Source organism: Enhydra lutris, unplaced genomic scaffold, assembly GCF_002288905.1.
Source record: "Enhydra lutris kenyoni isolate GAN:26980312 unplaced genomic scaffold, ASM228890v2 scaffoldscaffold24, whole genome shotgun sequence".
Lineage (NCBI taxonomy): Eukaryota > Metazoa > Chordata > Mammalia > Carnivora > Mustelidae > Enhydra > Enhydra lutris.
In genome coordinates, this window is record NW_019154108.1 from 20,967,317 (window position 1) to 20,993,722 (window position 26,406).

A 26,406-nucleotide genomic window follows, 5' to 3' on the forward strand; every position below is an offset into this window, starting at 1 on the left:
GGCAGGCAGAAAGAGAGGGGGAAGCAGGCTCCTTGCTGAGTAGAGAGCCCAATGTGGGGCTTGATCCCAGGACCCTGAGACCACAACTGGAGCTAAAGGCAGAAGCCCAATCCAGTGAGCCACCCAGGTGCCCCTATTTATTTATTTTTAAAATTTTATTTATTTAAGTAATCCCTACACCCAATGTGGAGCTCAGACTCATGACCCCAAGATTAAGAGTCACGTGCTCTTCTGACTAAGCCAGCCAGGCTCCTCATAAATAGTCATTTACAATTATTCTTTTTCTTTGTGATTTTTCCTACCGTTCTTAAGTTTAGGAAGCTCCCTATTAAGAAATTAGATTAATTATTTCCTTTTTTCCCCTATGGTTTTTAAGGGATTAATATGAAGTGTAGCAATTGTAATTATTTTGTACTTCAGTATTTAATCTGTATGGAATTTATGCTGCCTAGTATTATATAAAGCTGTAAATTTGGTTTTTGTCCAAATAGACCAGTTATGCCAATACCATTTGTAATTCTTTCACTTCTTTCTTTATGTAGCCATTTCTTATTCTTTATGAAATTGGTATCAGACCAGTTCTGTCATTTCCTGACTGAATAACACAGCACAACATTATGTATGATCATGTATAATTGCAATGTAACTTGGGTTTCTGTGCTACTTTACAGATTGGACGTAGAAACCGAGCCTCCAGGAAGGAAACAAAAAATCAGTTCTTCATCCCAAGGCCCTGTTAAACTCCAAGAAGCATCATATTCAAATGCTAATCAAATTATTTCACCGAGTCCTTCACACGGAACTAAAAAAGATCTAAGGAGATGTGTAGATTTTAAAGATACTAAATTGACAAATGTTAGGAATAAGCCTGACCACGGAATTAAAAACCTTAGTAATCCTAAAATGGCCAAAGATGTAAAACCTAAAACTGAAGTCCAGGCAAGTGAAAAACAATGGCCTCATGTACTCGTTCAGAGGGAGAAGATGAAAGAACTCAAGAAGGAAAGGCACAGGAAATGTAGGGACAGTTCTGAAAAACGCATTTCAGAGAAATGCAAGAGAATCCATTTTTCTCAGGATTATAATTCCAACAAGATACTTAAGGAACCCCTTGAATTTAGAAGAAGGAAGATCAGTTTCAAAATCCCAGTAAAATCCCGTGATACCTTCCAGAAGCTTGTAGAAGAAAATGTCTTCAGTTTAGAGTCTAACAAGTCAAAGACTAAGCAGGAGAAGAAACGCCTGGAAGGCTCCCAAGTTTCATTAAATTTGACCAGGCACAAAAGTGAACATTTATTTTCAGATTCCACATGTAAGCATGTTGTTCATGAGTGGAAAGTAAAAAACCATCCCGAGCAACAAGAAAGTGATTCAAGTTCCAGGGAAAATGTAATCCAGGTAAGGTGGTGTAAAATGTTAATACAGGTTTTAGGAGAGAATTTTAATAGGGTCAGGTTTGAGTTGTTTCTGTTACTAATAAGATCACAGAGAGCTCATTCTGTTTAGTCAGGAAGATATGTGTTAGTTCCTTTATCTTATCCCTTTAATTCCAGCCTTCTTAGGAAGATATCCTGGCAAGTATCAAGGATCTGTAATAGAAGGTGATAATGTGAAAGGTGGAAAGAAGCAGTTACAGTCCTTTCAGAAAAGCCCTGCAACTGTCTCTTGGGCACTTCTGTAACCCTGGGTACTATAGAACATCCAGGGGTCAATATTCTGAATAGCTATTCCTCTAACAGTCATTTTGGAGTTCCACTGTATACCAGGCACTGCATTCACGGTGTCTGCTTCCAGAGACTTCTTCATGTGAGGAGACACACAAGCAATCAATCACCTTATGTCTGTTAAGTACTTACCGCTTAACATGGGAATCCAGAGCCAGGAGTAATGGAGAAAGAAACCTTAAGAAGAGTTTACTGGAGGGGGTAACATTGAACGTGAGAGCTGAAGAATGAAAAGGAGTTAACTCAAGGCAAGGCCAGGTTGGGTGGGATGGGAGAAGCAGGGATGTTCCCAGCAAAGGGAATTACATATACCAAGATCTGGGTTGGAAAGTTTTGCTTTTAAGTTACGTAATAAATCAGCATGTGTGAACTAATTGGAGAACCTCATCTCTCTACAGTCTTGTTTATGTGGCAAATAACGTTATTTACCTCTAAGAGAACTTTCAAATCCTTGGAACTTCACAACTTCCAACAGACTGGAATTTGGAGACTGCCTTTAAACAGGGCTGGTTGAGGAGCACCTGGGTGGCTCAGTAGGTTAAGCGGCCGACTCTTGATTTCGGCTCAGGTCATGATCTCATGGGTCATGGGATTGATCCCTGCGTGGGACTCTGCACTCAGTGTGGAGTCTGTCTCTCCCCCTCCACTTCTTCCTTGCCACTCATGCTCTATCTAAAATAAATCAATAAAATCTTAAAAACAAAACAAAATAGGGCTGGTTGAACGTACCTCCTTTTAGGAAGAAGACTGTAGATTGCAGTATAAGATACTTCTTAGGAAAAACAGAGGGATTGTAACGAAGGAGGCCGGAAGAGCTGGAGAGAGGACTTTTCATTCAGTGAACTTGAAGGAGTCCAAAGAAGGAAAACAACTGAGTTTGTTCTTTTTATTGCTTTCTTAAAGAAAAGCTCCAGTTTTCCTGTGTTATAACCAGTTCTCTAGCGTAAAATGTGAGAGTGGAGTTTGAAGTTGGGAGTCTATTCATTGAACATCTTTGTATCGTTGCTTGATGTTCATTCCCCTGTACTGTGCATCTAAAGATGTGAGCAATCCCCAGCAGTATTTTAGTTTAGGTTTTTTTTTTTTTTTTTTTTTTTCAAGATTTTATTTGTTTGTCAGAGAGAGCAAGAGAGCACAAACAGGGGAAGCAGCAGGCAGAAGGAGATGCAGGTCCTCCACTGCAGGGAGCCCAATGAGGGGCTCGAACCTAGGACCCTGGGATCATGACCTGAACCAAAGGCAGACCCCTAACTGACTGAGTCACCCAGGTGCCCCTACCTTATAGTTTCTTTTAGTCTCTACATAGAATTACCACATAAATCAAAAGAGGTATATAGTATGAATATTAAGTTGTAGGAGAAGCAGTTTTTACATGATTACTTTCCAGTTATTGGAATTAAAACTCTTTATCCGCTGTTCTTTAATAGCAGTCCTATCAGACTTAAAGTCATTTAGACACAGGAGCAGCAAGTAAGTATTGTTCTTATCTTGAATATATTCTCTAGCTATTATCGACAGTAGCTACTCTTAATATTATGTTTGTTGTTTTCCCCACAAGTTCCTCAATAGATAATTATCTTCCTAAAATGATGAGAGTACTTTACAAGGAAATAATTGTTATTTTCTGGATTTGGTAACCTTGTTATTTAGTAATCCTATTATGCTTTCCTAAGAGAAAAAACTTCTTTTGTTTCTTAAGTATTATGGTCCTTTGATAGAGACCCCTTTGTCTGTATCCTCCCCTCACCCTTGCAAACCAACATTCCAAAGATTTATGGTTTATAGGACACTTTTACAAACAGCATCCCACTTAATACTTACAGACCTACGAGGTAGCTGTTCAGCAGTTTATCAAACATTAATTAAAGCTACCTGTTACGTATTAGGTACATCTCTGGGTTCTAGGGTCTTAGAGATGAGTAAGATGATCTTTACCCTTAGAAGTTCCCAGGGAGGCAGATTAGTAGACAAATACAGTTGCAGTTTAGTGAAATACATATTAGAGCCCTATGAATTAGACTGGTGTTAGTATAAGTTTGGGGGTAAGTTCAGGAAAGGTTCACCAAGGTGGAGATTCTTGAGCTTGGTAGTGAAGGGTGTGTAGAGCAAGGACCAGGTAGGACCAGGATAGAGGCCCACAGTTATGAGGTTGTATGACAGGAGCGTACATGGGCATGTAAGTTGTTCAGCATGACTAGAGTTGGGATGTGTAGAAAATCTATGTATAGGAGAGGCTGTGGGAGAGGAAGCCAGGGTTCAGACAATGGAGTACTTTGTATCCCACGGGAAGGGTTTTTTTGTTTGTTTGTTTTATCTTGTATCCTGCAGATGGTATGGAAAGCCATCGAAACATAATCAGGGAAGCAGTGTAATCTGGTTTTCAGGTTAGAATCACACTAGTAGATAAAACCATTGTTAGTCTTGTTATTGATACTCCTCTTTGCCATCTGCAGGATACTGTATCCCAGTTCATTTATTTACTAAAGCATGGTAGGAGGAGGGAAACAGTTAAATGCCCACTGAGACTTTCCTTTTTATTAAGGAGAGGTCTTCAGAAACAATTGATGTGAGCTTTCCTGGTTTAGAGGAGTGACAAAACTTGTTGAAGTCCCTGGAAGTAGCCTGTGGTCAAAGAGAGTGGAGGGTAGTAACAACCTAAATAAACAAACAAGACTTCAAACAGGAGTTTAGGAAATTCTGATAATAATCTCTACCTTGTTTGGCACTTCTAGTCAGAGAGAACCTTAGGGATCTGGTGAAATTTAAAGTCAGATGGAGAATCATGGGACAGTAAAGGTATCACGAACTTAGTGTGTGATGTATATGGTGTTATATATACCATATGAGGACTGATGTTGGGAAGTCAGGATGAGAGCCGAATTCCCAGTAAGCAACATATGATATACTTGTTCAAAGACAGTATGTCATTTCTGCCATTTATAGCTGCCTGAGTTTGGTGTTATGTCAGAGAATTCTTAGATGATGATTTGGTTTAGTGGTGGCTTTTGCTGAGTTCACTATTACCTGTACAGAGGGTCAGGTAAGTCTCATCTGCTTACCAACAGTGCCAGTGAAAACTTGGAATTAATAGATTTTCAACCTCTGCTAAAGAGAGAATTAAAACACACACCTCTGGCCCTCCACCCATGTAGAATACAACTCTTGCAGTTTTCAGTTTTCCCCCTTCAGTCATCTCCTAATCTTCAGGTTCCCTCTTTTTGTCATGTCACTTCTAGAAATGGGTCAAACTACTTCTGGGTGAAAATTTTCCACCACTGAAGGCCAGCCTGTTTATCTTGTCTGTGGCTCTTTCTGTTTCTCAGGGTGGCATGTAGTTCTATTCTTAGAACAGGAGTATTTTCAAGGACACCTGGGTGGCTCAGTTGGTTAAGCGTCTGCCTTCAGCTCAGGTCATGATCCCAGGGTCCTGGACTTGAGTACTGCATTGGGCTCCTTGCTTAGTAGGGGAGACTGCTTCTCTCTCTCCTGCTCCCCCTGCTTGTTCTCTCTTCCTTTCTCTCTGACAAATAAATAAATACAATTGTTTAAAAATGATTAAAAAAAAAGAACATGAGTATTTTCAGGAATGTATATATGAATGAGTAGACTTTAAAGACTTTCCACCTTGTTTCATTGACTTACTAGAATGAGGCTTTTCTATTCTAGGGACAGTTTCTCTTCTAGGGGCGATTTACCCCAGAGGGGGCATTTGGCTGTTGACTTGATGGAGACATTTTTGATTGTCAAGATTGGGAGGGAGTCGTGCTACTGGTATTTAGCGGGTAGGGGCAGGATACTGTGAAACAGCATAATGCACATCATAGCCCTTAAAACAGAGAATTATCCAATGCCAAGTGTCAGTAGTGCCAAGGTTGAAAACCCTACTCTAGGTATATGCTTCATTCTCTGCCCCCACCCTGCAAGGTTTTTTTTTGTTTGTTTTGTTTTATACTGGTTTTTTAAATTATGTTCAATTAGCCAACATACGATACATCATTAGTTTTTGATGTAGTGTTCAACAATTCATTAAGCTGCGCATAACACCCAGTGCTCATCACAACACGTGCTCTCCTTGATACCTGTCACCCAGTTACCCCATCCCCTCACCCTCCTCCCTTCTATAATCCTCTTTTTGGTCCCCGAAGTCCAGAGTCTCTCATGGTTTGCCTTCCTCTCTGATTTATTTCCATTCAGTTTTCCCTCCCTTCCCCTGTGGTTCTCCGTGCTATTCCTTATGTTCCATATATGAGTGAAACCATATGATAATTGTCTTTCTCTGCTTGACTTATTTCACTCAGCATAATCACCTTCAGTTCCATCCCTGTCAATGCAAATGATGGTTTGTTCATCCTTTCTGATGGCTGAGTACAGCCACTCTGGGAAACAGTATGGAGGCTCCTCAAGACATTAAAAATAGAGCTACCCTATGACCCAGCAATTGCACTACTAGGTAACTAGGCCAAAGATACAGTGAAAAGAAGGGGCATGTGCACCCCAGTGTTCATAGCAGCAATGTCCACAAGAGCCAAACTGTGGAAGGAGCTGAGATGCCCTTCAACAGATGAATGGATAAAGAAGATGTGGTCCATATATACAATGGAGTATATGCTTCATTCTTAACTAATAAAATTACTTTTCATTTCAGAGATTTGAAGCTCCATGTTCTTCAGCGTCGCTTGAAAGTATTCAAGACACAGATGAAGAGGTTACTGACCTACTTATTTACTTTGAATATTTCAATGAAATTAAGTCAAGACAGTTCCTATATTAATAATAAATAATGACGGGCGCCTGGGTGGCTCAGTGGGTTAAGCCTCTGCTTTCAGCTCAGGTCATGATCTCAGGGTCCTGGGATCGAGCCCCGCATTGGGCTCTCTGTTCGGCAGGGAGCCTGCTTCCCCCTCTCTCTCTGCCTGCCTCTCTGCCTACTTGTGATCTCTCTCTCTCTGTCAAATACATAAATAAAATCTTTAAAAAAAAATAATGACTATAAACACCTTGGTAATATGAAAGTAGTGATATCTCTACTTAAATCAATATGTACGTTTTACAAAGTTATAAAAAACTACTTGGAAGATACTTACATTTAATTGATGACCTTTTTGTCTTTGTTTCTAGTAAGCTCTAAATGGTTTGGAATAAAGAGTATGGAGCCTCTAGCCTACAAGTTACATGAATTTTGATTTAATGTTATCATACTTTTGCATGCTTATGCCTAAGCTTACCAAAATTCATTATGATATTAATCTGTTGGCTTCATTTTTCTAATTAGCAATAAGGTGAAAGTTACTCAGTGAAAATGAGAGTACATGCATATTTATTTATTTTTTTCACTTGTTGTTTCATTTCCCAGGTAGAATCTCTTGATTGAACCTCTTGGAATTATTGCATAGATTTTTATGTTTCTTGGTCCTAAATTAAAATTAGGTTCATGAAATACTTTGTAGTTTTCTATCTAAGGAAGACTTTAAAACCATATTGATTGCTTTTTATTTGTGATAATCATTTGTATTTTTCTGCCCTGTGGATCAGTGCTTCTTGATAGAAGAAAGATTTCTCACTCCTACTCCAGATCTAGATTAGACATATAATTCTTAGCATCAAAATACATCAGGGAACTACTTCCCTGAAGTGAGAAGGGTCTTAAAATCTAGATTTCAAAAAAAAAAAAAAATCTAGATTTCAGTTTTTGATGGCTCATAACTAATCTTAGAACAAGAAGAGGCTTATCATCCAGATGAAAAGATGGTTGGCTCCCAAAGTACATTGATGTGAAAACAGGTTGAGAACGAGGTCTGCTATGTACTAGGCTCTGTGCAAGGAACTTCATATTATTTAATCCTCACAAAAATAGTAATAGGAAACAGATATTTAACATTCCTATTTTGTAGATGAACAAACGGAGACCCAAGGTAGCTAAATAATTTCCTTGCCTAAGGTTACAGAGGTAGTAAAAGTTTTAAAACCCTGTGTATAGTTATAAATCTGTATCATTTCCCCATTCTACCTCCATATTTTTGGGACCTTTTTCCCACAAACCATCTCAAGTAAATTTATTAGAGTTCATTGCTTTCTAATCTTGTTAATCTACAAGTAGATAATCCAAAATGTTTTACTGTGGGTCTTTCACAATTTAGATGCAGATAGTAGAAGAGCTCCATGCTGCACGTGCGGGAAAAAGTGTGGATTTGCCTGTGGTTTTCTCTTCCGGAGAGTTAACGAGCATGGAGATCGACTTGGTGGAAGATGATGTACATTCCTCTGCTGGTATACCCTATCTGTACATGATGATGTCTGTGATCTGTGTTTTCTCAGGAGTTAATGAGCCAACATGCAATTTTTATAATATTTAGATGAGAAATGTTAAATTGTGCTCATTTGAAAAATAAGGTATGGTATATGTCTTCTAGTGACAATGTTCAGGTCTAATATGTGTCGTATTTGTTTTATACATCTCACAATATTAGGATATTTTAGACATATTTTCTCTTTCTCTTTTTTTGCCAAGGGTCAGTAATCAGGGTTATCTTTATTCTGCTATCAACTATCAGAGTTGTCTTTTATTCTTGCCCTAAATCATGACTTTTGACAGTTTCAATTATGTAAAACACTGATCAGAAATAGAGAACAGTTGAGGGTTACTGGGGGGAAGATGGGCTGGGGATTTGGGTTAAATGGGTGATGGGTTAAGGAGGGCCCTTGCAGTGATGAGCACTAGGTATTGTATGTTAAGTGATCAATCACTAAATTCTGTATCTGAAACTGATAACATACTGTATGTTAGTTAACTGGAATTTAAATAAAAACTTAGAAATAATGAAGATTTCTCAAAGGTATTATATTCGTGGATTTCTTATTTATGTAGTAAAGTTTTGATCATTCTTCCCACTCGGAGAAGGTGATAGATATTACCCAAAGTCTGTTAGCGTACTATTTTGAATTTATAAAAATATAATGCTACATTACATTCACATCATACTTTTCAATTTACTGTTTTCCTGTGCATTAACTTATCTGATCCTCACAATGGCCCTATGAAATAATAATGCTAATGTTACATGTTTTCTTTCATTTGCACATATTTATCTTTTCAATTATATTTTACTCACAGTGTATTAAAATTAGCCTATAAATCCTAAGTGTACCACTACTAGTGATGCAGAATAAGGTTTGGCAAACATAGTTCCTACTGGAACAAATCAGTTTATGATTAAAAATGCACTCAAACAATTCATGATGTTTTACTGGTAGATAGTTAAACATTGATTACTGTTCTTTTAAGGATTAGAATGAACGCAGTTTGTTTTTGTTGTCTGAAGGACTGCCTTCTCTTAAGAATGCCATCAAAGTTCTATGATATCAAAACTTTAGTTATTGTACAAGTCTGTTATCAAATGTCTTGAAATCCTAACTTTGCTCTTTTTCTCTAGCAAATACTGCTTCAGATAAAAAGCTTCTAATTGTTATTGACACAAATATTCTGATGAATCACCTCAATTTTGTTAGAATTTTGAAGACAACAGAAATTCCAGGTATTTATAAAGCCTAATTCTGATTTTCTTATTTGAGTTGAAATTTTATATTAACAATGATGTGAGTATTGTTTTCCCCACAAATACATTTCCATTTAGATATGTTATGAAGTATGTATCTTTTTCATTTTTTTAAAGATTTTATATATTTATTTGAGAGAGAGAGAGTGAGAGAGAGCATGAGAGGGGAGAAGGTAAGAGAGAAAAGCAGACTCCCCACAGAGCTGGGAGCCCGATGCGGGACTCAGTCCCGGGACTCTGGGATCATGACCTGAGCCAAAGGCAGTGGCTTAACCAACTGAGCCACGCAGGCGCCCATGAAGTATGTATCTTAAAATATATATTAATCAGCAGAAGTTAAAAAAAAAAAAAAAAGCCTTCACAGGTCAAACAATCCAAAGTTACTCTTCTTTGATCTCCTACAGTATCTGTTTTTTTTTTTTAACATTCATTTGACACTTACATCTGTCGTTCTTTTAAAGATTTATTTATTTATTTGCGAGAGAGGGAAAGAGAGAGTGCTTATGCACAGGGGCAGGGGCAGAGGGAGAGAGAGTCCTAAACCGATTCCACCCTCAGAGCTGGACATGGGGTTCATTCCCGACCCTGAGATCACAACCTGCGCCAAAATCAAGAGTCAGATGCTCAACCCACTGCGCCAGGCAGGCGCCCTATACTTACATCTGTTTTTAATTACCATTATTTATATATTACCGCTTCATTTAGACTGTGAACTCCTTACTTTAAAACTTCCAATGCTCCTAAAGCAGTTCAATTTAGTAGCTCAGTAAATATTTGTTGACTTAGAACAAATATAAGAAATAAGAATTTTTTTTTATTTTTCAGGCTTTGACAAACTCGCGTTAATAATTCCCTGGGTGGTTATCCAAGAGCTGGATCGTATGAAGGCAGGAAAACTGCTAAAACACGTCCAGCACAAAGCTGTGCCTGCAGTTCATTTCATCAATGACAGTCTCAAAAATCAAGATAGAAAGCTATGGGGTCAGTCACTACAGCTTGCGTCGCAAAAACTTTGTAAGTATTGTTCTCTCAGGGTGTTTCCCGATTAAGATTTGTTCGGCTGCTGACTCATTGAGGGGAGATGGTGCAGAACTTTAAAAAAAAAATTGTGAGCATTGGAATGTGAATGGCCAGATATAGTGATGCTTAGAGGTATTCTCATAGTCTTGTTTCAGGCATTCTTGGATTTTTATTTTTCTGCTTCTAGACCTTCTTAGGTTATGTCTCTATTTCACAGATAGTGACTCTATAGTACTGTATGCATAATTTTCCATATTATAGTACTTTGGGTTCTTTTTTTTTAAGTACCAGTGTTGAGTGATGAGTCCAGTAAGTAGTCAAGGTTTCTAATCTGTCACTGATTAGACTTTGTCACTGTGTAGTTTGTATAATGCAGAGAGAGGCATTGTTTTCCTCTGGTTTGTCAGAATCTGTAATAAGGAGGTGTTTGTGTAATAAATGTCTATGGAATTTCTCTTGATTCATTTTTTTTCCTTATTTGTTTCTTTTCAGTCATTTTTAAGTCATTTTAGTCTTAGAACCTAAGTATGCAATGTCATATATATATATATCAATCACTTTGAGGGGAAAAAAGATCTATGTGTAAAGCAACACTGTTGACTCTGCAGAGTTTATACATATATTTAGAGGAGGATCTATTTTATTCTTTAAAACCTTGTTTTCAACTCAGAATTATTTATATATGTACATTTATACTAACTTAAGTATCACAGACTTAACGTTGTCTACTCATATATACTATAAGATATGAAAAAATTCATTCTATGATGAACTTAATCGTGGTATTAACCCTGAGAAGGCTTTCGGTGTAGTCATTTAGTCTTAAATCTTTGAAGAAGAAGGGCCTCCATCATTCATTCATTCATTCATTCATTCATTTTCTTTACAAATATTTATTAGCGCTTGGTGTGTTCCATATACAATCCTTATGCATTTTGAGCAGGAGCTTCATGTGGTATTTTTTAAAAGCTTTCAAAGGAAAACCACAAATATTAGAGTTAAGAAAATACTAAAATTTTGAACATTTATGTTAAATTGAACATCTCAAGTGGTCTTTTTTTTCACTTCTCATTATGAAACATTTCAAATGGAGAGGTCAAATAATGTATGACTCCTTGTGTATCTTTCATTATTTTTCAGTAATTATCAACATTTTGCCATTCTTATTTATTCTCTCATTTTTCTTTTCTCCTCTTCCTACTCTTGAACTCCTGCAGGAGATTGAAGCAAGTCCCAGATATTGTAAGATATCATTTTTACTCATAAATACTTTGATATGTGTTGCTAACAGGCAAGACTTTTTTTTTTCTGAACGGCTTCACAATTAACAAAATTAATCCCAATCTAAGCCATGTCAGTAAAACCCTAAACCTTAAAAGGAGAGGAGAATTTTTTTTACTCTTAATATTTTACTTTTTTTAGTTTGTTGATATAAACTATACTTTATTATATAATAGTTTGGATAAGGATGATAATAATGGATAATACTTAACATAGCCATTTTTCTCTGAACCCTTTTACAAGTGTTTTACCAGCTAATATCTTATTCAAACCATACAGTACTTGTGGAAGTTATTAGCCCCATTTTATAAATGAGGAAATTGAGACACAGAGGGGTTAAGAACTTGCTATAAATAGAATGTCTATTTCTTGAATAGATTTGCTTTGAAAATTATTTTAGAAGAGATATTTCAGCCACATTTATTATTTATAGATGCTTGGTATGTTTCTTTTGACTTTTCCATGTTCATATGCTTTTTTGATGCTTTGACTTCCTCAGTCTCTGCTTTTTTAGATGACTAAGGAGAATAAATCACAGTAGTGGTCTCAGACTTCTGTGTTGTTTTAATTTCTGGGTGTCTTCCTCAAAACCCATATTTTACTTCAGTGTTTGAATGGTATTATTAGATTGTAGTTTTTATTAAATTGCTGAAATTGCTTTTAGGTATAAGGTCATAGATATAATAATAGATTATTTGTAATTGTCTGTGTCAGGTAAGTCCTTTATGTGTTTCTCTGTATCACTGTTTTCTTCATTGATCATTAAAACATTACTTATAGGGCGCCTGGGTGGCTCAGTTGGTTGAGCGACTGCCTTCGGCTCAGGTCATGATCCTGGACTTCCAGGATCGAGTCCCGCATCGGGCTCCCAGCTCCTTGGGGAGTCTGCTTCTCCCTCTGACCTTCTCTTCTCTCATGCTCTCTCTCACTCATTCTCTCTCAAATAAATAAATAAAATCTTAAAAATTTCTAAATTAAAAAAAAAACATTACTTATATTAAGTACAAGGTGCTTAATAGGTTTATTCTGTTAATGATTTTATGATATCCATTAGAAATATTTTTAGGCTTTTTTATCATAATGAAATTACATTTTGTATTCTAATGATAAACTAATAGTCTTATGAGAGAGCTCAATTCAGGATTATTATTATTGTTTTAAAGATTTTATTTATTTATTTGACAGAGAGAGGAATCACACGTAGACGGAGAAGCAGAGAGAGAGAAGGGGAAGCAGGCTCCCTGCTGAACAGAGAGCCTGACTCGGGGCTTGATCTCAGGACCCTGAGATCATGACCTGAGCCGAAGGCAGAGTCTTAACCCGCTGAGTCACTCAGGTGCCCCTCCATTCAGGATTTTTTTTTTTTTTTTAGATTTTATTTATTTATTTGACAGACAGAGATCACAAGTAGGCAGAGAGGCAGGCAGAGAGAGCTCTGCTGAGCAGAGAGCCCAGTGCAATGCTGGGCTCTATCCCAGGACACTGGGATCATGACCTGAGCTGAAGGCAGAGGCTTTAACCCACTGAGCCACCCAGGTGCCTCTCAATTCAGGATTATTGAGTAAAATTAAAGTTCCTGTTTGGAAAAAAGCAAAAACAAAACGACACCTTATAAATGTCAGGCACATTTGCAATCAGCTCTTAGTAATTGCTGCTTTTGTGTTCTTTTCCTTTTACATCATCAGTAAGTATTATAGCAATGTATTTTTTTTTTTAAAGATTTTATTTATTATTTGACAGACAGAGATCACAAGTAGGCAGAGAGGCAGTCAGAGAGAGAGAGGAGGAGGCAGGCTCCCTGCTGAGCAGAGAGCCCGATGTGGGGCTCAATCCCAGGACACTGGGACCATGACCCGAGCCGAAGGCAGAGGCTTTAACCCACTGAGCCACCCAGGTGCCCCTATAGCAATGTATTTTTTAAACAAGCATTTTTCCATTAAAAAAAGAAATGTAGATTATGTTAAATTGCCATTATGGACTATAATTTTAGTCTGGTCCTTAACTCTTTTCAAGATTGTATTTATTTAATGTTGTATTTAGTAACGTGAGAGGTGAATAGGATTTGAAATCTGATTGATCTGAGTTTATAACGTGACCTGGGGAAAGTTAAAGATGAGGAAACAAAGGAAATAAAATGGGGGAAAATAACGTCCAGCTCAACAAATGATTGTGAAGATTGTTTGAGTTAAAGTACCTGACGGTTTATAGCCTAGAATAGGCAATAATTCTTTTGTGTCCTTGTTATGTGAAAAGCTTGTGTAAATTGACCAGAAAAACAAAAAGATCCCCTTTCCCTAAATGAACAAAGTTTATTTATTTATTTATTTATTCATTTATTTATTTGACAGAGATCACAAGTAGGCAGAGAGGCAGGCAGAGAGAGAGGAAGGGAAGCAGGGTCCCTGCTGAGCAGAGAGCCCTATGCGTGACTTGATCTCAGGACCCTGGGATCAGGACCTGAGCCGAAGGTAGAGGCTTTAACCCACTGAGCCACCCAGATTCCCCTGAACAAAGATTATTAATAGGTGATTCATAGAGGAAGTACAACTAGTCAGCCTCTTGTTTGCTGCAATTATTTTCCCGTTTGCCATTTTGAATGTTGTTAATTTCTTATGTATAGATATTTTTAGTTTAAATCTTTCATCTTTTTCTTTCTTCTTTTTATTGCTTCTAAGTTTAGAAAGTTATTCTTTTGCATCATACCAGTGCTTTGGGAATATGAATTAGTAACTACTCAGGAGAGCAGTTTATCAGTGTGTTTTAAGAAGCCTAAAGATACAATTTCCTTTCTAGAAATGTTCTCTAAGACACAATCAGAGATGCTGACAGTGTTTTATATAAATAATGTTCATAACACTATTAATACAGCAAAAAATTTGAAATAACTTGAGTGTCTAATAATTGGCGAAGTTACAGTATTATAGCTTTGTGTAAGAATACTACTGTATTTCAAAAAAAATGACAAAGTAGGATTTAAAAGAAAAAAAATCATCCCAAATTTGTTAGATTATGCATTATATACTTACAGGTGGGGAATGTTGTATATATTTAGCTGATGGAATTATGAGTTACTTTAATTTTCTTTGTATTTTCCAGATTTTCTAAATTATTTTTCTTTTATAATAAGGGCAAAATAAAGTTATCTGCCACCCCCACACCTCCACACCACATATTTTCCATCATTTTTATATTTTCTTGTATTATATTTTTGTTGATTCATGTATTTGCCAAATACCTATACCAGCACTGTTCTGGGGCTACATCAGTGAGAAGCAGTTGAGAATCTTAAATTCCTAAATGCTTAAATATTAAACATCATGCTAACTATAATTTATACAGGATTTTGTAGGGGTTTTGGTGTTCTGAGTAGAGGTCATGCTGTTGTGCCACTTAAGCTTGAGTTTTACATAATGTATATTACTTAAGAAGTACTTGCTATTGCCTCTTATTGGGCCAATTATTCCTATAAATTTTCTTGTTTCATTTTCCTGGTTAAGTAGCCAGGTTTACATACCTAGTAAGTGGGAAAGCCGGGATTCAGAACCAGATAAATCTATTTCCAGAGTCTTTGTTTTGTTCACTTTTGAACAGTACCTGAGCAGGGGCTCAAAAATATTTGTTGAATAAATATTTCACGAATATTCTTGCAGTTTTAGGTGTGTTTTCAAGCCCTACATATTCTAGAAAAAGTGAAAACACAGATGATCTTCAATTTTGTTTAGAGTGGTATACTGTAACCTTTAACCTTCTTTCATCTTCTGATTTATTTAAAGCTGATGATTTTCTGCTGCCCATTTTGCCTTATTGTGATACTGACTCTGTGAGCTAAAAGAAGAAAAATCAGCTACTGTACTCTACTTCTGCTTGGCTTCCTGGTTTTCTGATAAAAGAACTGAATCGTATCTTCAGGCTTATGCTCTGAGATCAATTCAGTTCTCTCTAGATTTTACTAGAGATAGTGAGCTCCTCAAAAGTTTGTTCTTGTACATCCAGTTACTTAGCACAGGGACCTGGGTACAGATTCAGCCCTACATAAAAATTCATTCCTTGAATGAATGAGTTTTCTAATTTGAACGTTCAGAGGACTGAGTAATATAGGCTAAAAGTTGAGGGGGAAAAAAGCTATAGTCTAGAAACAGAGTTTTGAGGCTCCTTGTCTAGTATGTCTTGAATCTTAAATTCGTGCTTGGGTCCAGACTTTAAAGATTCTTATCCAGAAGTGGGTCTGGGGTATAGCCCTGAAATCTTATTATTAAGTACTTGAGGGAGTTTTGAGGCAGGCAGGGTAAGAACTTAGGAAAAACATTGTCTTTGATCTTGTTTCTACACATTATATCATTTTCACAAAAACCAAACTTTTACATCATGCTTTAAGGCTTACAGATTGCCAGAGCACGCTGTCAGCCATTGATTAACTACGCTTGGTAGGAATTTTTTGTGTTTTCTACGTAGGGTCCATATCATCTTTTCCTGTGGATCTCTAAATGTTAATTGCTTAGAGATTAAGGAAAAGCAGACACATGAAAATGGTTCCGTTGCTGGTAGAACTGTTATTCATTATTTTACAGACCTCTTTTAAGTGGAGATCATTTTAAGCGTGATACAGGTGACTGAATTGAGACTAGAATTAATAGCTTTAGGTTTCTAGTATGGCATTTAACATATTGATCACTTTCTTTTGTGTTTATTAATAGTCATACCTATTCCATTTTAGTAGTAAATTAACTACTTTGGTAATTCTACCTGAATTCTACCTTATTTGGAATTCTACCTGAACTCTAGATCCCGAATTTTTAAGGCATTGTTTTGCTGTGTCTTATTTTTCTCTTTTTATTTAAGGAGTGTTCATTCTTTTAGATGTTTTTGACCTGTAAATACAGCCTAGACTGTTCAGATTTTTAGTATGCTTATTGATTGTCACTTTTGCTAAATTTCCAGATGGACTGAGTGACGAGAACAATGACGATCGAGTATTAAAATGCTGTCTTCAGTACCAGGAATTAGTCCCTTGTTCTGTTGTTATTCTGTGCACGTGAGTTTCATAGTCATTCCAAACTTTTTTTTAATTTTTCTAAACAGCACCATTTATTGAAGAGACTGTCTTTTTTCCACTGTATATTTTTTCCTGTTTTGTCGAAGATTAACTGGCCATAGAGTTGAGGGTCCATATCTGGGCTCTCTACTCTGTTCCACTGGTCTATGTGTCTGTTTTTATGCCAGTACCATGCTATCTTGGTGATCACAGCTTTGTAATAAAGCTTGAAATCAGGTAACGTGATGCCCCCAGTTTTATTTTTGTTTTTCAACATTTCCTTAGCGATTCGGGGTCTCTTCTGGTTCCATACATATTTTTGGATTATTTGCTCCAGCTCTTTGAAGAATACCGGTGGAATTTTGATTGGAATGGCATTAAAAGTATAGATTGCTCTAGGCAGTATAGACATTTGAACAATGTTTATTCTTCCTATCCAAGAGCAAGGAATGGTCTTCCATCTTTTTGTGTCTTCTTCAGTTTCTTTCATGAGTGTTCTGTAGTTCCTCGAGTACAGATCCTTTACCTCTTTGGTTAGGTTTATTCCCAGGTGTCTTATGGTTCTTGGTGCTATAGTAAATGGAATCGATTCTCTAATTTCCCTTTCTGTATTTTCATTGTTAGTGTATAAGAAAGCCACTGATTTCTGTACATTGGCTTTGTATCCTGCCACGTTACTGAATTGCTATATGAGTTCTAGTAGTTTGGGGGTGGAGTCTTTGGGTTTTCCATATAAAGAATCATGTCATCTGTGAAGAGAGAGAGTTTGACTTCTTCATTGCCAATTTGGATACCTTTTATTTCTCTTTGTTGTCTGATTGCTGTTGCTAGGACTTCTAATACTATGTTGAACAAGAGTGGTGAGAGTGGGCATCCTTGTCGTGTTCCTGATCTCAACGGGAAGGCTGCAAGCTTTTTCCCATTGAGGATGATATTTGCTGTGGGTTTTTCATAGATAGATTTGATGAAGTTCAGGAATGTTCCCTCTATCCCTATACTTTGAAGCGTTTTTAATCAGGAACGGATGCTGGATTTTGTCAATGCTTTTTCTGCATCAATTGAGAGGACCATGTGGTTCTTCTCTCTTTTCTTATTAATTTGTTCTATCACATTGATTGATTTGCAAATGTTGAACCATCCTTGTAGCCCAGGAATGAATCCCACCTGGTCATGGTGGATAATCTTTGTAATGTGCTGTTGGATCCTGTTTGCTAGGATCTTGTTGAGAATCTTAGCATCCATATTCATCAGTGATATTGGTCTGAAATTCTCCTTTTTGGTAGGGTCTTTGCCTGGTTTGGGGATCAGGGTAATGCTGGCTTCATAGAAAGAGTCTGGAAGTTTTCCTTCTGCTGCAATTTTTTGAAACAGCTTCAGGAGAATAGGTGTTATTTCTTCTTTGAAAGTTTGGTAGAATTCCCCAGGGAATCTGTCAGGTCCTGGGCTCTTGTTTTTTTGGGAGGTTTTTGATCACTGCTTCAATCTCGTTACTAGATATTGGTCTATTTAGGTTGTCGATTTCTTCCTGGTTCAATTTTGGGAGTTTACAGTTTTCCAGGAATGCATCCATTTCATAGGTTGCTTAGCTTATTGGAATATAACTGTTGATAATAACTTCTGATGATTGTTTCTACTTCCTTGGTGTTAGTTGTGATCTCTCCCTTTTCATTCATAATTTTATTAATTTGGGCTTTCTCTCTTTTCTTTTGGATTAGTGTGGCCAATGGTTTATCGATCTTATTGATTCTTTCAAAAAACCAGCTTCTAGTTTCATTGATACGTTCTACTGTATCTCTGGTTTCTACCTCATTGATCTCAGCTCTAATCTTGATTATTTCCCTTCTTATGTGTGGAGTTGGTTTGATTTGTTGTTGATTCTCCAGTTCTTTAAGGTGTAGAGACAGCTGCTGTGTTCTGGATTTTTTATTTTTTTGAGGGAGGCTTGGATGGCTATGTATTTCCCCCTTAGGACCGCCTTTCCTGTATCCCATAGGTTTTGGACCAAAGTGTCTTCATTCTCGTTGGTTTCCATGAATTGTTTCAGTTCTTCTTTGATCTCTTGGTTGATCCAAGCATTCTTAAGCAAGGTGGTCTTTAGCTTCCTGAACTTCTCCTTGTGATTGAGCAACTATACCAGAGAATTTTTAGGAGTCATATTCTACCCACCAGATTAAGGATCAAAAATGGACATGATTTTCGAGATGTTCCAGGAAGCATTTCAATTTTGTATCACATTCTTACAACATGTAAGCTATAGAAGAATGAGATTTGAAACTTAGGAAGTCTTATTTCAGTTTTTTTAATATGACATTCAGAAACCTTTTATAAAAGTTGGGGACAGCCAATTTAATCTGCCAATAAGATAGTTCAGAAATAAAAGTGTGACAGATTTTTGATCATAAGGCAAGAAGATTAATTAATTAATTAGTTTGTGGGGAAGGGGCAACGTCTGTTCATAGAGTGAGGGCTGGAGTTGTGGCTCTCCCACTTACTAGCCTTGTCACCTGGGAAAGTTGCTTAACTTAGTTTCCTTACATATAAAATATAGGGGGATACTAATTCCTGCCTCCTGGATTTATTGCAAGGGCTTAGATAATGTATACACATAAAGGACTTAGGGTAGTGCCCAGTACATGAAATGATCTCAGTAAGTCTTTTCCTCCTCTTCCCTTTCTTCTCCTTCCCCTCCATTCCCAACTAGTATTTTCATAACTTAGTTCTAAGGTAAAACTAACATATCGTTAAGCAAAATTGTACTCGTCGTCTATGAGAAAAAGCTCTGAAGGAACCAAGAAGAGCAATTTAAACTGCCGTTTTAGTCTGAATTTTATTCACTGAAAAATGGAGTTCTTTTTTTTTTTGTTTTTTTACAGTTTCACAAACATGCCTAAATTCTATATGAAATACAGTGATTATAGAAATGAATATTCCTAAGGTTTTTCTTCTAAGGGGTCGAGGTCAGTTATCACTTTAAATATATGGAAGCATTGAATCACTATGTTATATACCTGAAACTAATATAATGCTGTATGTTAACTAAAGTGGAATTAGAACTTTAAAAAACATAAAAAAATTTTCATTTTAGTTGTCTTCAAAGATGGCATTTTGGAATTAAAGTATTTGGAATTAAAGTAAATATTAAAGATTTCTGTCTCTAGGTTATTTAAAATTATATTTTCATCTAGGGCATAATATATTAGCTTGGAGTTTGTGGAAGGTTGAAATAGGATAATATGTTAATCATTTTGAATTTGAGATAAGCTAAATTTGAGAGATAAATTACATATTGTTGCTTTTTTAGTTCAACTTAGAATGAAAATTAAACCGGTGAGACTTTATCATTTCTCCATTATTTCTACAGTAACTGTTTTAGGAAAGCAGATATAACATTTTTAGTGAAATGAAAATTTGAAGTCGGACTTTACTTTCAGTCTAGCATTATGTTCCCGGGGGAGCCTGTTTTTTGTTTTTATTTTTATCTGTAAAAGGCCAGAATTGTTCTACTGCATAAGTGCCACATACTTATTATGAGAATACATTTACTTTACTTAAATGGTTGATGGTGACGATTATGATGATAATATTGATAATGATAGTGCCAGGAGAACCCTTCTCCAACACTGTGTACTATACATAATTCCAAGTGCATTACTTTACATTTACAATCCTGAGTGTGGGCCAGCAACTCCTAGTTCATACCTCTCTCTCTCTCTCTTCTGAATTCTATATTCATCTACTATTTGCTTTCTCTACTTGGGTGCGTTATAGACATCTGGGACATACCATCTCCAAAAATGAACTCTTGATTTTTCTTTCTAAATGTTCTCCATCTGAACAAAAAATGCCACTTTCCACCCATTTGCTAGAGCCAAAAATGTAAGAGTCATTTTTGATAACTGCTCCTCCCTCATACTCTATATCTGGTCAGTTAATGGGTCCCGTAAGATATTTTCTTCATCTCCCCTGCCACCATCTTTGTCCATCATGCTATTGTTCCACTTCCTTTTGACTCGAAGACTAATTTAGGCTCTCTACTTTCACACTTGCTCTCCTCCATTTATTCTTCAGAAAGTAATAATGGCAATTTTTCACTTTTAATTAAAGAAAGTTTCATTATGGAGAATTTCCAATGATAGTCAAAGTGAAGAAGAATTAATAAACTCCTAAGTATTCAGCTACAATTACAAAAATTCTCCCATTCTTCTGTTATCTGTATCCATTCACTCCCTGTCTCCACTTATTATTTTTATAAGGTTTTTTGTGTTTTGGGCAAAAATGTACAATATTGAAATGCACAAATCTTAACTATATGATGTTGACAACGGATATACTGGATATACTCTCTCTCTCTCTCTCTCTCTATATATATATATGTATATATATATATATATTTCTTTCCTTGCCTATGTCAAGTCTGCCATGGAGCCTGTTTTAAAGACCTTCTTCATTTGTGTTACTGTGGCTTTTTTTTTTAATTGCTAGCAGTCACATTTAATTTTCATCTGTGCTGAAATTGCCCATGTAATTTTGCACGATATTCACCTTTTCCACTAGAGCCTTTAACAAATTTAATCAGAATTATTTAAAATTCCCTATCAGATTGCTTCAACATCTGTGTCATATCTAAGTCTGGTTCAGTTGATTGCTTTGTCTCTTGGTAGCATGTGTGTTTTTTTTTCTGGGTAGATTTATACGCAAATTTTAAGGTTCACATGTTCTGTGGCTTCCTCCCTTCTTCAGTTCCCCCCTTAACTTTTTGTCTGCTCTGGCTAGTCCTGAACATAGTCTTCTGAAATTCCAAGTTACTGTGGCTGTGCTTTCTGTTGTAGCCATTGACGAATTAGAGAATGCCCTTGGGCAAAGAGATAGAACCATGTAGCTCTTACCGGAGCAGTACCTCTGTATTGAGGTAAGCTTCCCTCCGCTCCTGCCTTCATTTTATTTCTCCTGAGTGCCTTCAGATAGGCTTTTTTTTTTTGTCCACATTTTGTAATCTTTATCAGTGGGAAGATTAGTCTAATCAATTTACTCTACCATTAGCAAAAGCTGGAAATCTGTTGGATTCCAGAACAGCAATTTAATAAACACAGATCTGATCATGACACTTACCCACTGAAGCCCTTAAATGTCTTTCCATTATTAATGCCCTTGGCTTTCTCTGTAGCCACATAAACTGGTCTCATGTACTATGCTGTAATCATACTTCCTTCTTTCAGCAAATAGCAAATTCTCACCATTTGTCTTATGTTCACTGTTAGTAAATTTGTAATTGCCTGCCACCTGGAAATTCTTTCTCTTACTTTGGTTCTCTGTTTATTTCTTTTCGGATGATTATATTCCTGTGTTCAAATCCAGCTCCAACTTACAGGTACAATTTTGGGCAAGTTACTTAACCTCTTTACACCTCAGTTTTTCATTTGTGAAAGGGGAATAAAAATGATACCAGTCCTACCTATGAGGTTTACTGTGAGAATTGGATGGATTGACTATACACACACACACACACACACACACACACAGACACACTTACAACAGTGCCTGGTATCAGGAAAACACTGAATATATAATAATTATTATTTTCAAAAATTCATGTGCTGTGACTGTCCTGTGTGTTAATTCCTTTATCTTCTCTGTTTTAAAAAACTTATCCTTTGTTAATATATATGTTGAGAATCACCCACCTCTGATTAGAGCCCATGTGTTTTGAGTTGCCATGTGATTTATCTTATAAAAAATAAAATATTTTTTCCTCCTAACCCCAACCTTAGGGATGATAGAAATTTAAGAAACAAAGGCCTAATAAGTGGTGTGAAGTCACTCAGTAAAGAAGAATTGAGTGCAGAGTTATTAAACTTATCTCTGAACACAGATGTATGTCATCAGCCTTGTCTATCTAAACAACAATTGAAAGCAGGTAGTATTCTTACTACAAATAATTAGAAATATATCTTTTATGTATCGACATTATTGATAACAATTGGAATTAATAGGAAATTTTCATCTTATACGTTTAAAATGACATTGAAATATTTGCCGGCACACAAATGGTTAGAAATAAATGAAAATAGAAAGAAGGAAAGAAAGAGGGACAGAGAGAGAGAGAAAGAAATGAAAATTACAATGGTAATCCAAAAGAAAACACAGTTAATATTATTGTCTTCTACATATGCTCTTAAAAATTTGAATTTTTGTTCATACACTTGCATACATTTTTACATGTTTATAATCACCATGCGCAGGCTGTTTTGTACCTTTAAATTAATAGTAGCTACAAGAATATACAGGAAATATTCATTCAAAATGGAGAGAAATTTTTAGCTTCCTATTCATAACCTTCTATTAATGCAATAAAAAAGTGAGTAATAGGAGTTCAAAAGATTCAAATAATAGTTTTATTTTATTTTATTTAAGATTTTATTTATGTATTTGACAGACAGAGATCACAAGTAGGGAGAGAGGCAGGCAGAGCGAGAGGAAGGGAAGCAGGCTCCCGGCTGAGCAGAGAACCCGATGTGATGCAGGGCTTGGTCCCAGGACCCTGGAATCATGACCTGAGCCCAAGGCAGAGGCTTTGAGCCACCCTGGTGTCCCTAATAGTTTTATTTTTAATTTTAAACTAATACTTAAGAAAAGTGAAGGTAGTATAATTGTTTTATCTTTTTTTTTTTTTAACCAGAATAATCTGTCCTATAGCTTGGTATTTGATGGAATGTTACATTAAATTTGACATAATTTAAAAATACATTCCAACCCTTCTCCCTGTGTTGGCAAAATAAATATTGAAATCTTTAATATTATATGTACTTTTTATGTGTAATTGTATAAAGATTCACATATATAGTACTACTGCTACTTATCTTTTTGGTAATAAGATTTCTTTTGTCATAATGTTCAAAATAACATTTAGATGGAGGAAGAGGATGTTTTAGTTTATGATGTTTCAGGGGTAACATGCTTTTGTTATCCATTCTGTTGCTATCACTTTTAAGTCCTTAGTTGGTATTTGTAGAGATAAGCCACTTAATATTTTGCATTTTGCCATAAAGAAATTGCTGTTGTCTTCAGGTATCAAAATAGTAATGTTAGTGAAATGATAATCAATTGAAGTAATGAAAACTTACTTTAAAAGTGTTGGCATAAAAAAAAAAAGTGTTGGCATAAAGGTAGTTAAACCAGAGATTTTGGTTCTTTCAAAACAATTTACTGATGAGACCTACAATTGGAAGAATATGTTATGTTTGGAAGAAAACACACTTTGATCCATAATTGTTCATTTTCTATTATTGATTGATGAAAAGCATTTTTCTAATTTTTCCTTTTTTTGAGAATAATAAAACTAAAATTATGGTTAAAACATTACACATTTCCTAAATTTGTTTTAGCAAAAAATATTTTGTTGCCTTTTGTCAATTTGCTAATGTGATGTATTTATGTTGTATCTAAGACAACTATTCTACAGATACGTGTTTCTAAATACTGTCTAAAGAAGTGAAGTATTGGTTTGGTTTCTGTGTAATTCAAATACTAATTATATGCATAAAATGTTTATTATTTATGGCCAAATACCAATTATATATGTAAAATATTTACTGTTCTATTGGTGTCTTAAATAAAGCCTGTAACTATTTGTTTTAAAGAAGCAACACTGTTAGAAGAGAGCTATAAGGAAGAAACTCCACATTCTGGACGACCCATTATACTTGAAAGCATTATATCTGATCTTGAGAAATCTCTTGGAACAGCTTTATCTTCAATATTAGAAACAGAAATGAAAATTGCTTTTGGAAACCTTTGGATGGAGGTGATCATTTTAATTCTATTAGTTGAAAATTTCTTTTTCATTGCTAAAGATTTATGACCTTATCTTAGGAAATATGACTTGTATAAAATGTGTAAGCTTCATTGGGATGATCTATAACCCATTATTTTTTAGTAGTTTTTGAAATAACTTCTTGAACATTAAATGATAGACATTTCCTAAAGATTAGAAATGGTATTTTATCATTTATTCTTTTTCAGTGAACTAGTATTTATTAGGTTTTTACTGTGTGTCAGGCATACTGCCCCCATGGAGCTTAATTTGAATTCAGAAAAACTTCTGTCTTCTGTAGTTTTTTTGAATTAGAATGTCTAGTATAGGGAATTCACATAGCAATAGGTATTCAGAAAAGAAATGTATATTTTGGCTTAAGTCATATAAATATGAGAAAGTATAAAAATGATCATTATTAGCAAGACAGTCTGTATTTTCTAGATTTCATATCTTTTCTGCAATCAGTAAAATAATGCATTTGGCCAAAATGGTCTTTTTAGTTTAGTTAATGTTTGTTTGCTGTTCACATCTATAGCCAGGAGAAATGTTTTGTGCCCCCGCCCCCCGCCCCGCGTGCCCGCCCTTCGCCCCACCCCACCAATTGTAGATTGTATTTATACCAGATATTCAGTGAGATTCTACTACTTGTTAATGTGATGTATTTGCTGCTTTATTATATTATCAAGTACTGAACCAAAATGATGAGAAATAATCAGAAGATTCTAGGAGGGTTGACTTAAATTGAATATGTTATAATATCCATAGGAAAGTCATTGCATATGAATGATTCAAAACAGGATGCACTGACATCTTGTAATACTAACTGATTAATCTCCTTTATAAACATGTCTTTGCAGGAGTGTAGCCAGAGTTAATGGTAGTTGACATCTTTTTTCTGTATAGATTTTCCTGCAGCTATATGAAATAATTAGATCGATTTCTTCCTAGAATTGACTATGTTGGAAAGTAAATTGTGCATCTTTTCTGATTGTAACTATCTTCTAATTAAAACAGTGCTTTTGCTTTGCACACATGCACATTTTGTTTTGCACATAGTTTCTAAAACTATAAGGATTAATACTAATATGAATTTTACAAAAATAATTTGCAATGGAATTAGCACTTTAAGATTATGATTGGCTTTTAACAAAACATCTTTTAATTTAAAAAGAACTCAACTATTTTACCCAGAAATATATGTAGGAATGCCTTAATAGGTACTTTTAAATAATAGGATTAATAAATAAATTAGGTGGTAATTTTTTCAAAATACTTTTTAGATGCTGTACTTGAAACCACCATGGACTCTAATTCATTTATTACAGTGCTTTAGAAAACATTGGTTGGCTGTATTTGGATTAGTTATGGAGAAGAACTTGCTTTTAACCATTGAGAGCCTATATAAAAATCTCTGTAAAGGTATGATTTTTTTATTTTGTCTTCAGCAATGTTATGTTAAAGTCAGACTAGTTGATACATTCCATGGAATGTGGAGATGAATTATTAAGAAACTTGTCCATTATTTTTTAATCATTTATACTTCTGACTTCTAAAGGGAGTTTATGGCAGCTGCATGAATGGACCCAGGTCACAGAGCTCGTGACTATTCATGGTATCACTCTTGATATTCCTAGACATAGTGAATATGTTATTTTTTATAATGTTTGAAACACTTTAAAACCATATTTTACAGTTTATCAGGTATATAAATAAAATTTAGATTTTTTGGAAACAATTTTATTTATTTATTTGACAGAGAGAGAGCAAGCACAAGCAGGGGGAGCTGCAGAGGGAGTGGGAGAAGCAGGCTCTCCACCCAGCAGGAAGCCTGGTGCAGGGCTGGATCCCAGGACTCTGGGGTTATGACCTGAGCTGAAGGCCGATGCTTAAGCCACTGAGTCAGCCAGGTGCCCCTGAAATTTAGATTTTTTAAAAAATTTCTTACTGTGGGGGTGCCTGGGTGGCTCAGTGGGTTAAGCTTCT

The 26,406-nt window shown here is 35.7% G+C and overlaps 1 protein-coding gene across 1 annotated transcript in view; it reads left to right on the forward strand.

The window, feature by feature from the left end:
* Positions 1–26,406, forward strand: part of LOC111150715 (SWT1, RNA endoribonuclease homolog) — a 102,509-nt gene that overhangs the window by 14,356 nt on the left and 61,747 nt on the right. The window contains 9 exon segments of the mRNA XM_022508266.1: positions 672–1,398; positions 6,370–6,429; positions 7,862–7,991; positions 9,155–9,256; positions 10,103–10,291; positions 16,517–16,610; positions 22,379–22,524; positions 24,248–24,411; positions 25,704–25,842. Of these exon segments, the coding sequence (XP_022363974.1) occupies positions 672–1,398; positions 6,370–6,429; positions 7,862–7,991; positions 9,155–9,256; positions 10,103–10,291; positions 16,517–16,610; positions 22,379–22,524; positions 24,248–24,411; positions 25,704–25,842 (1,751 nt within the window).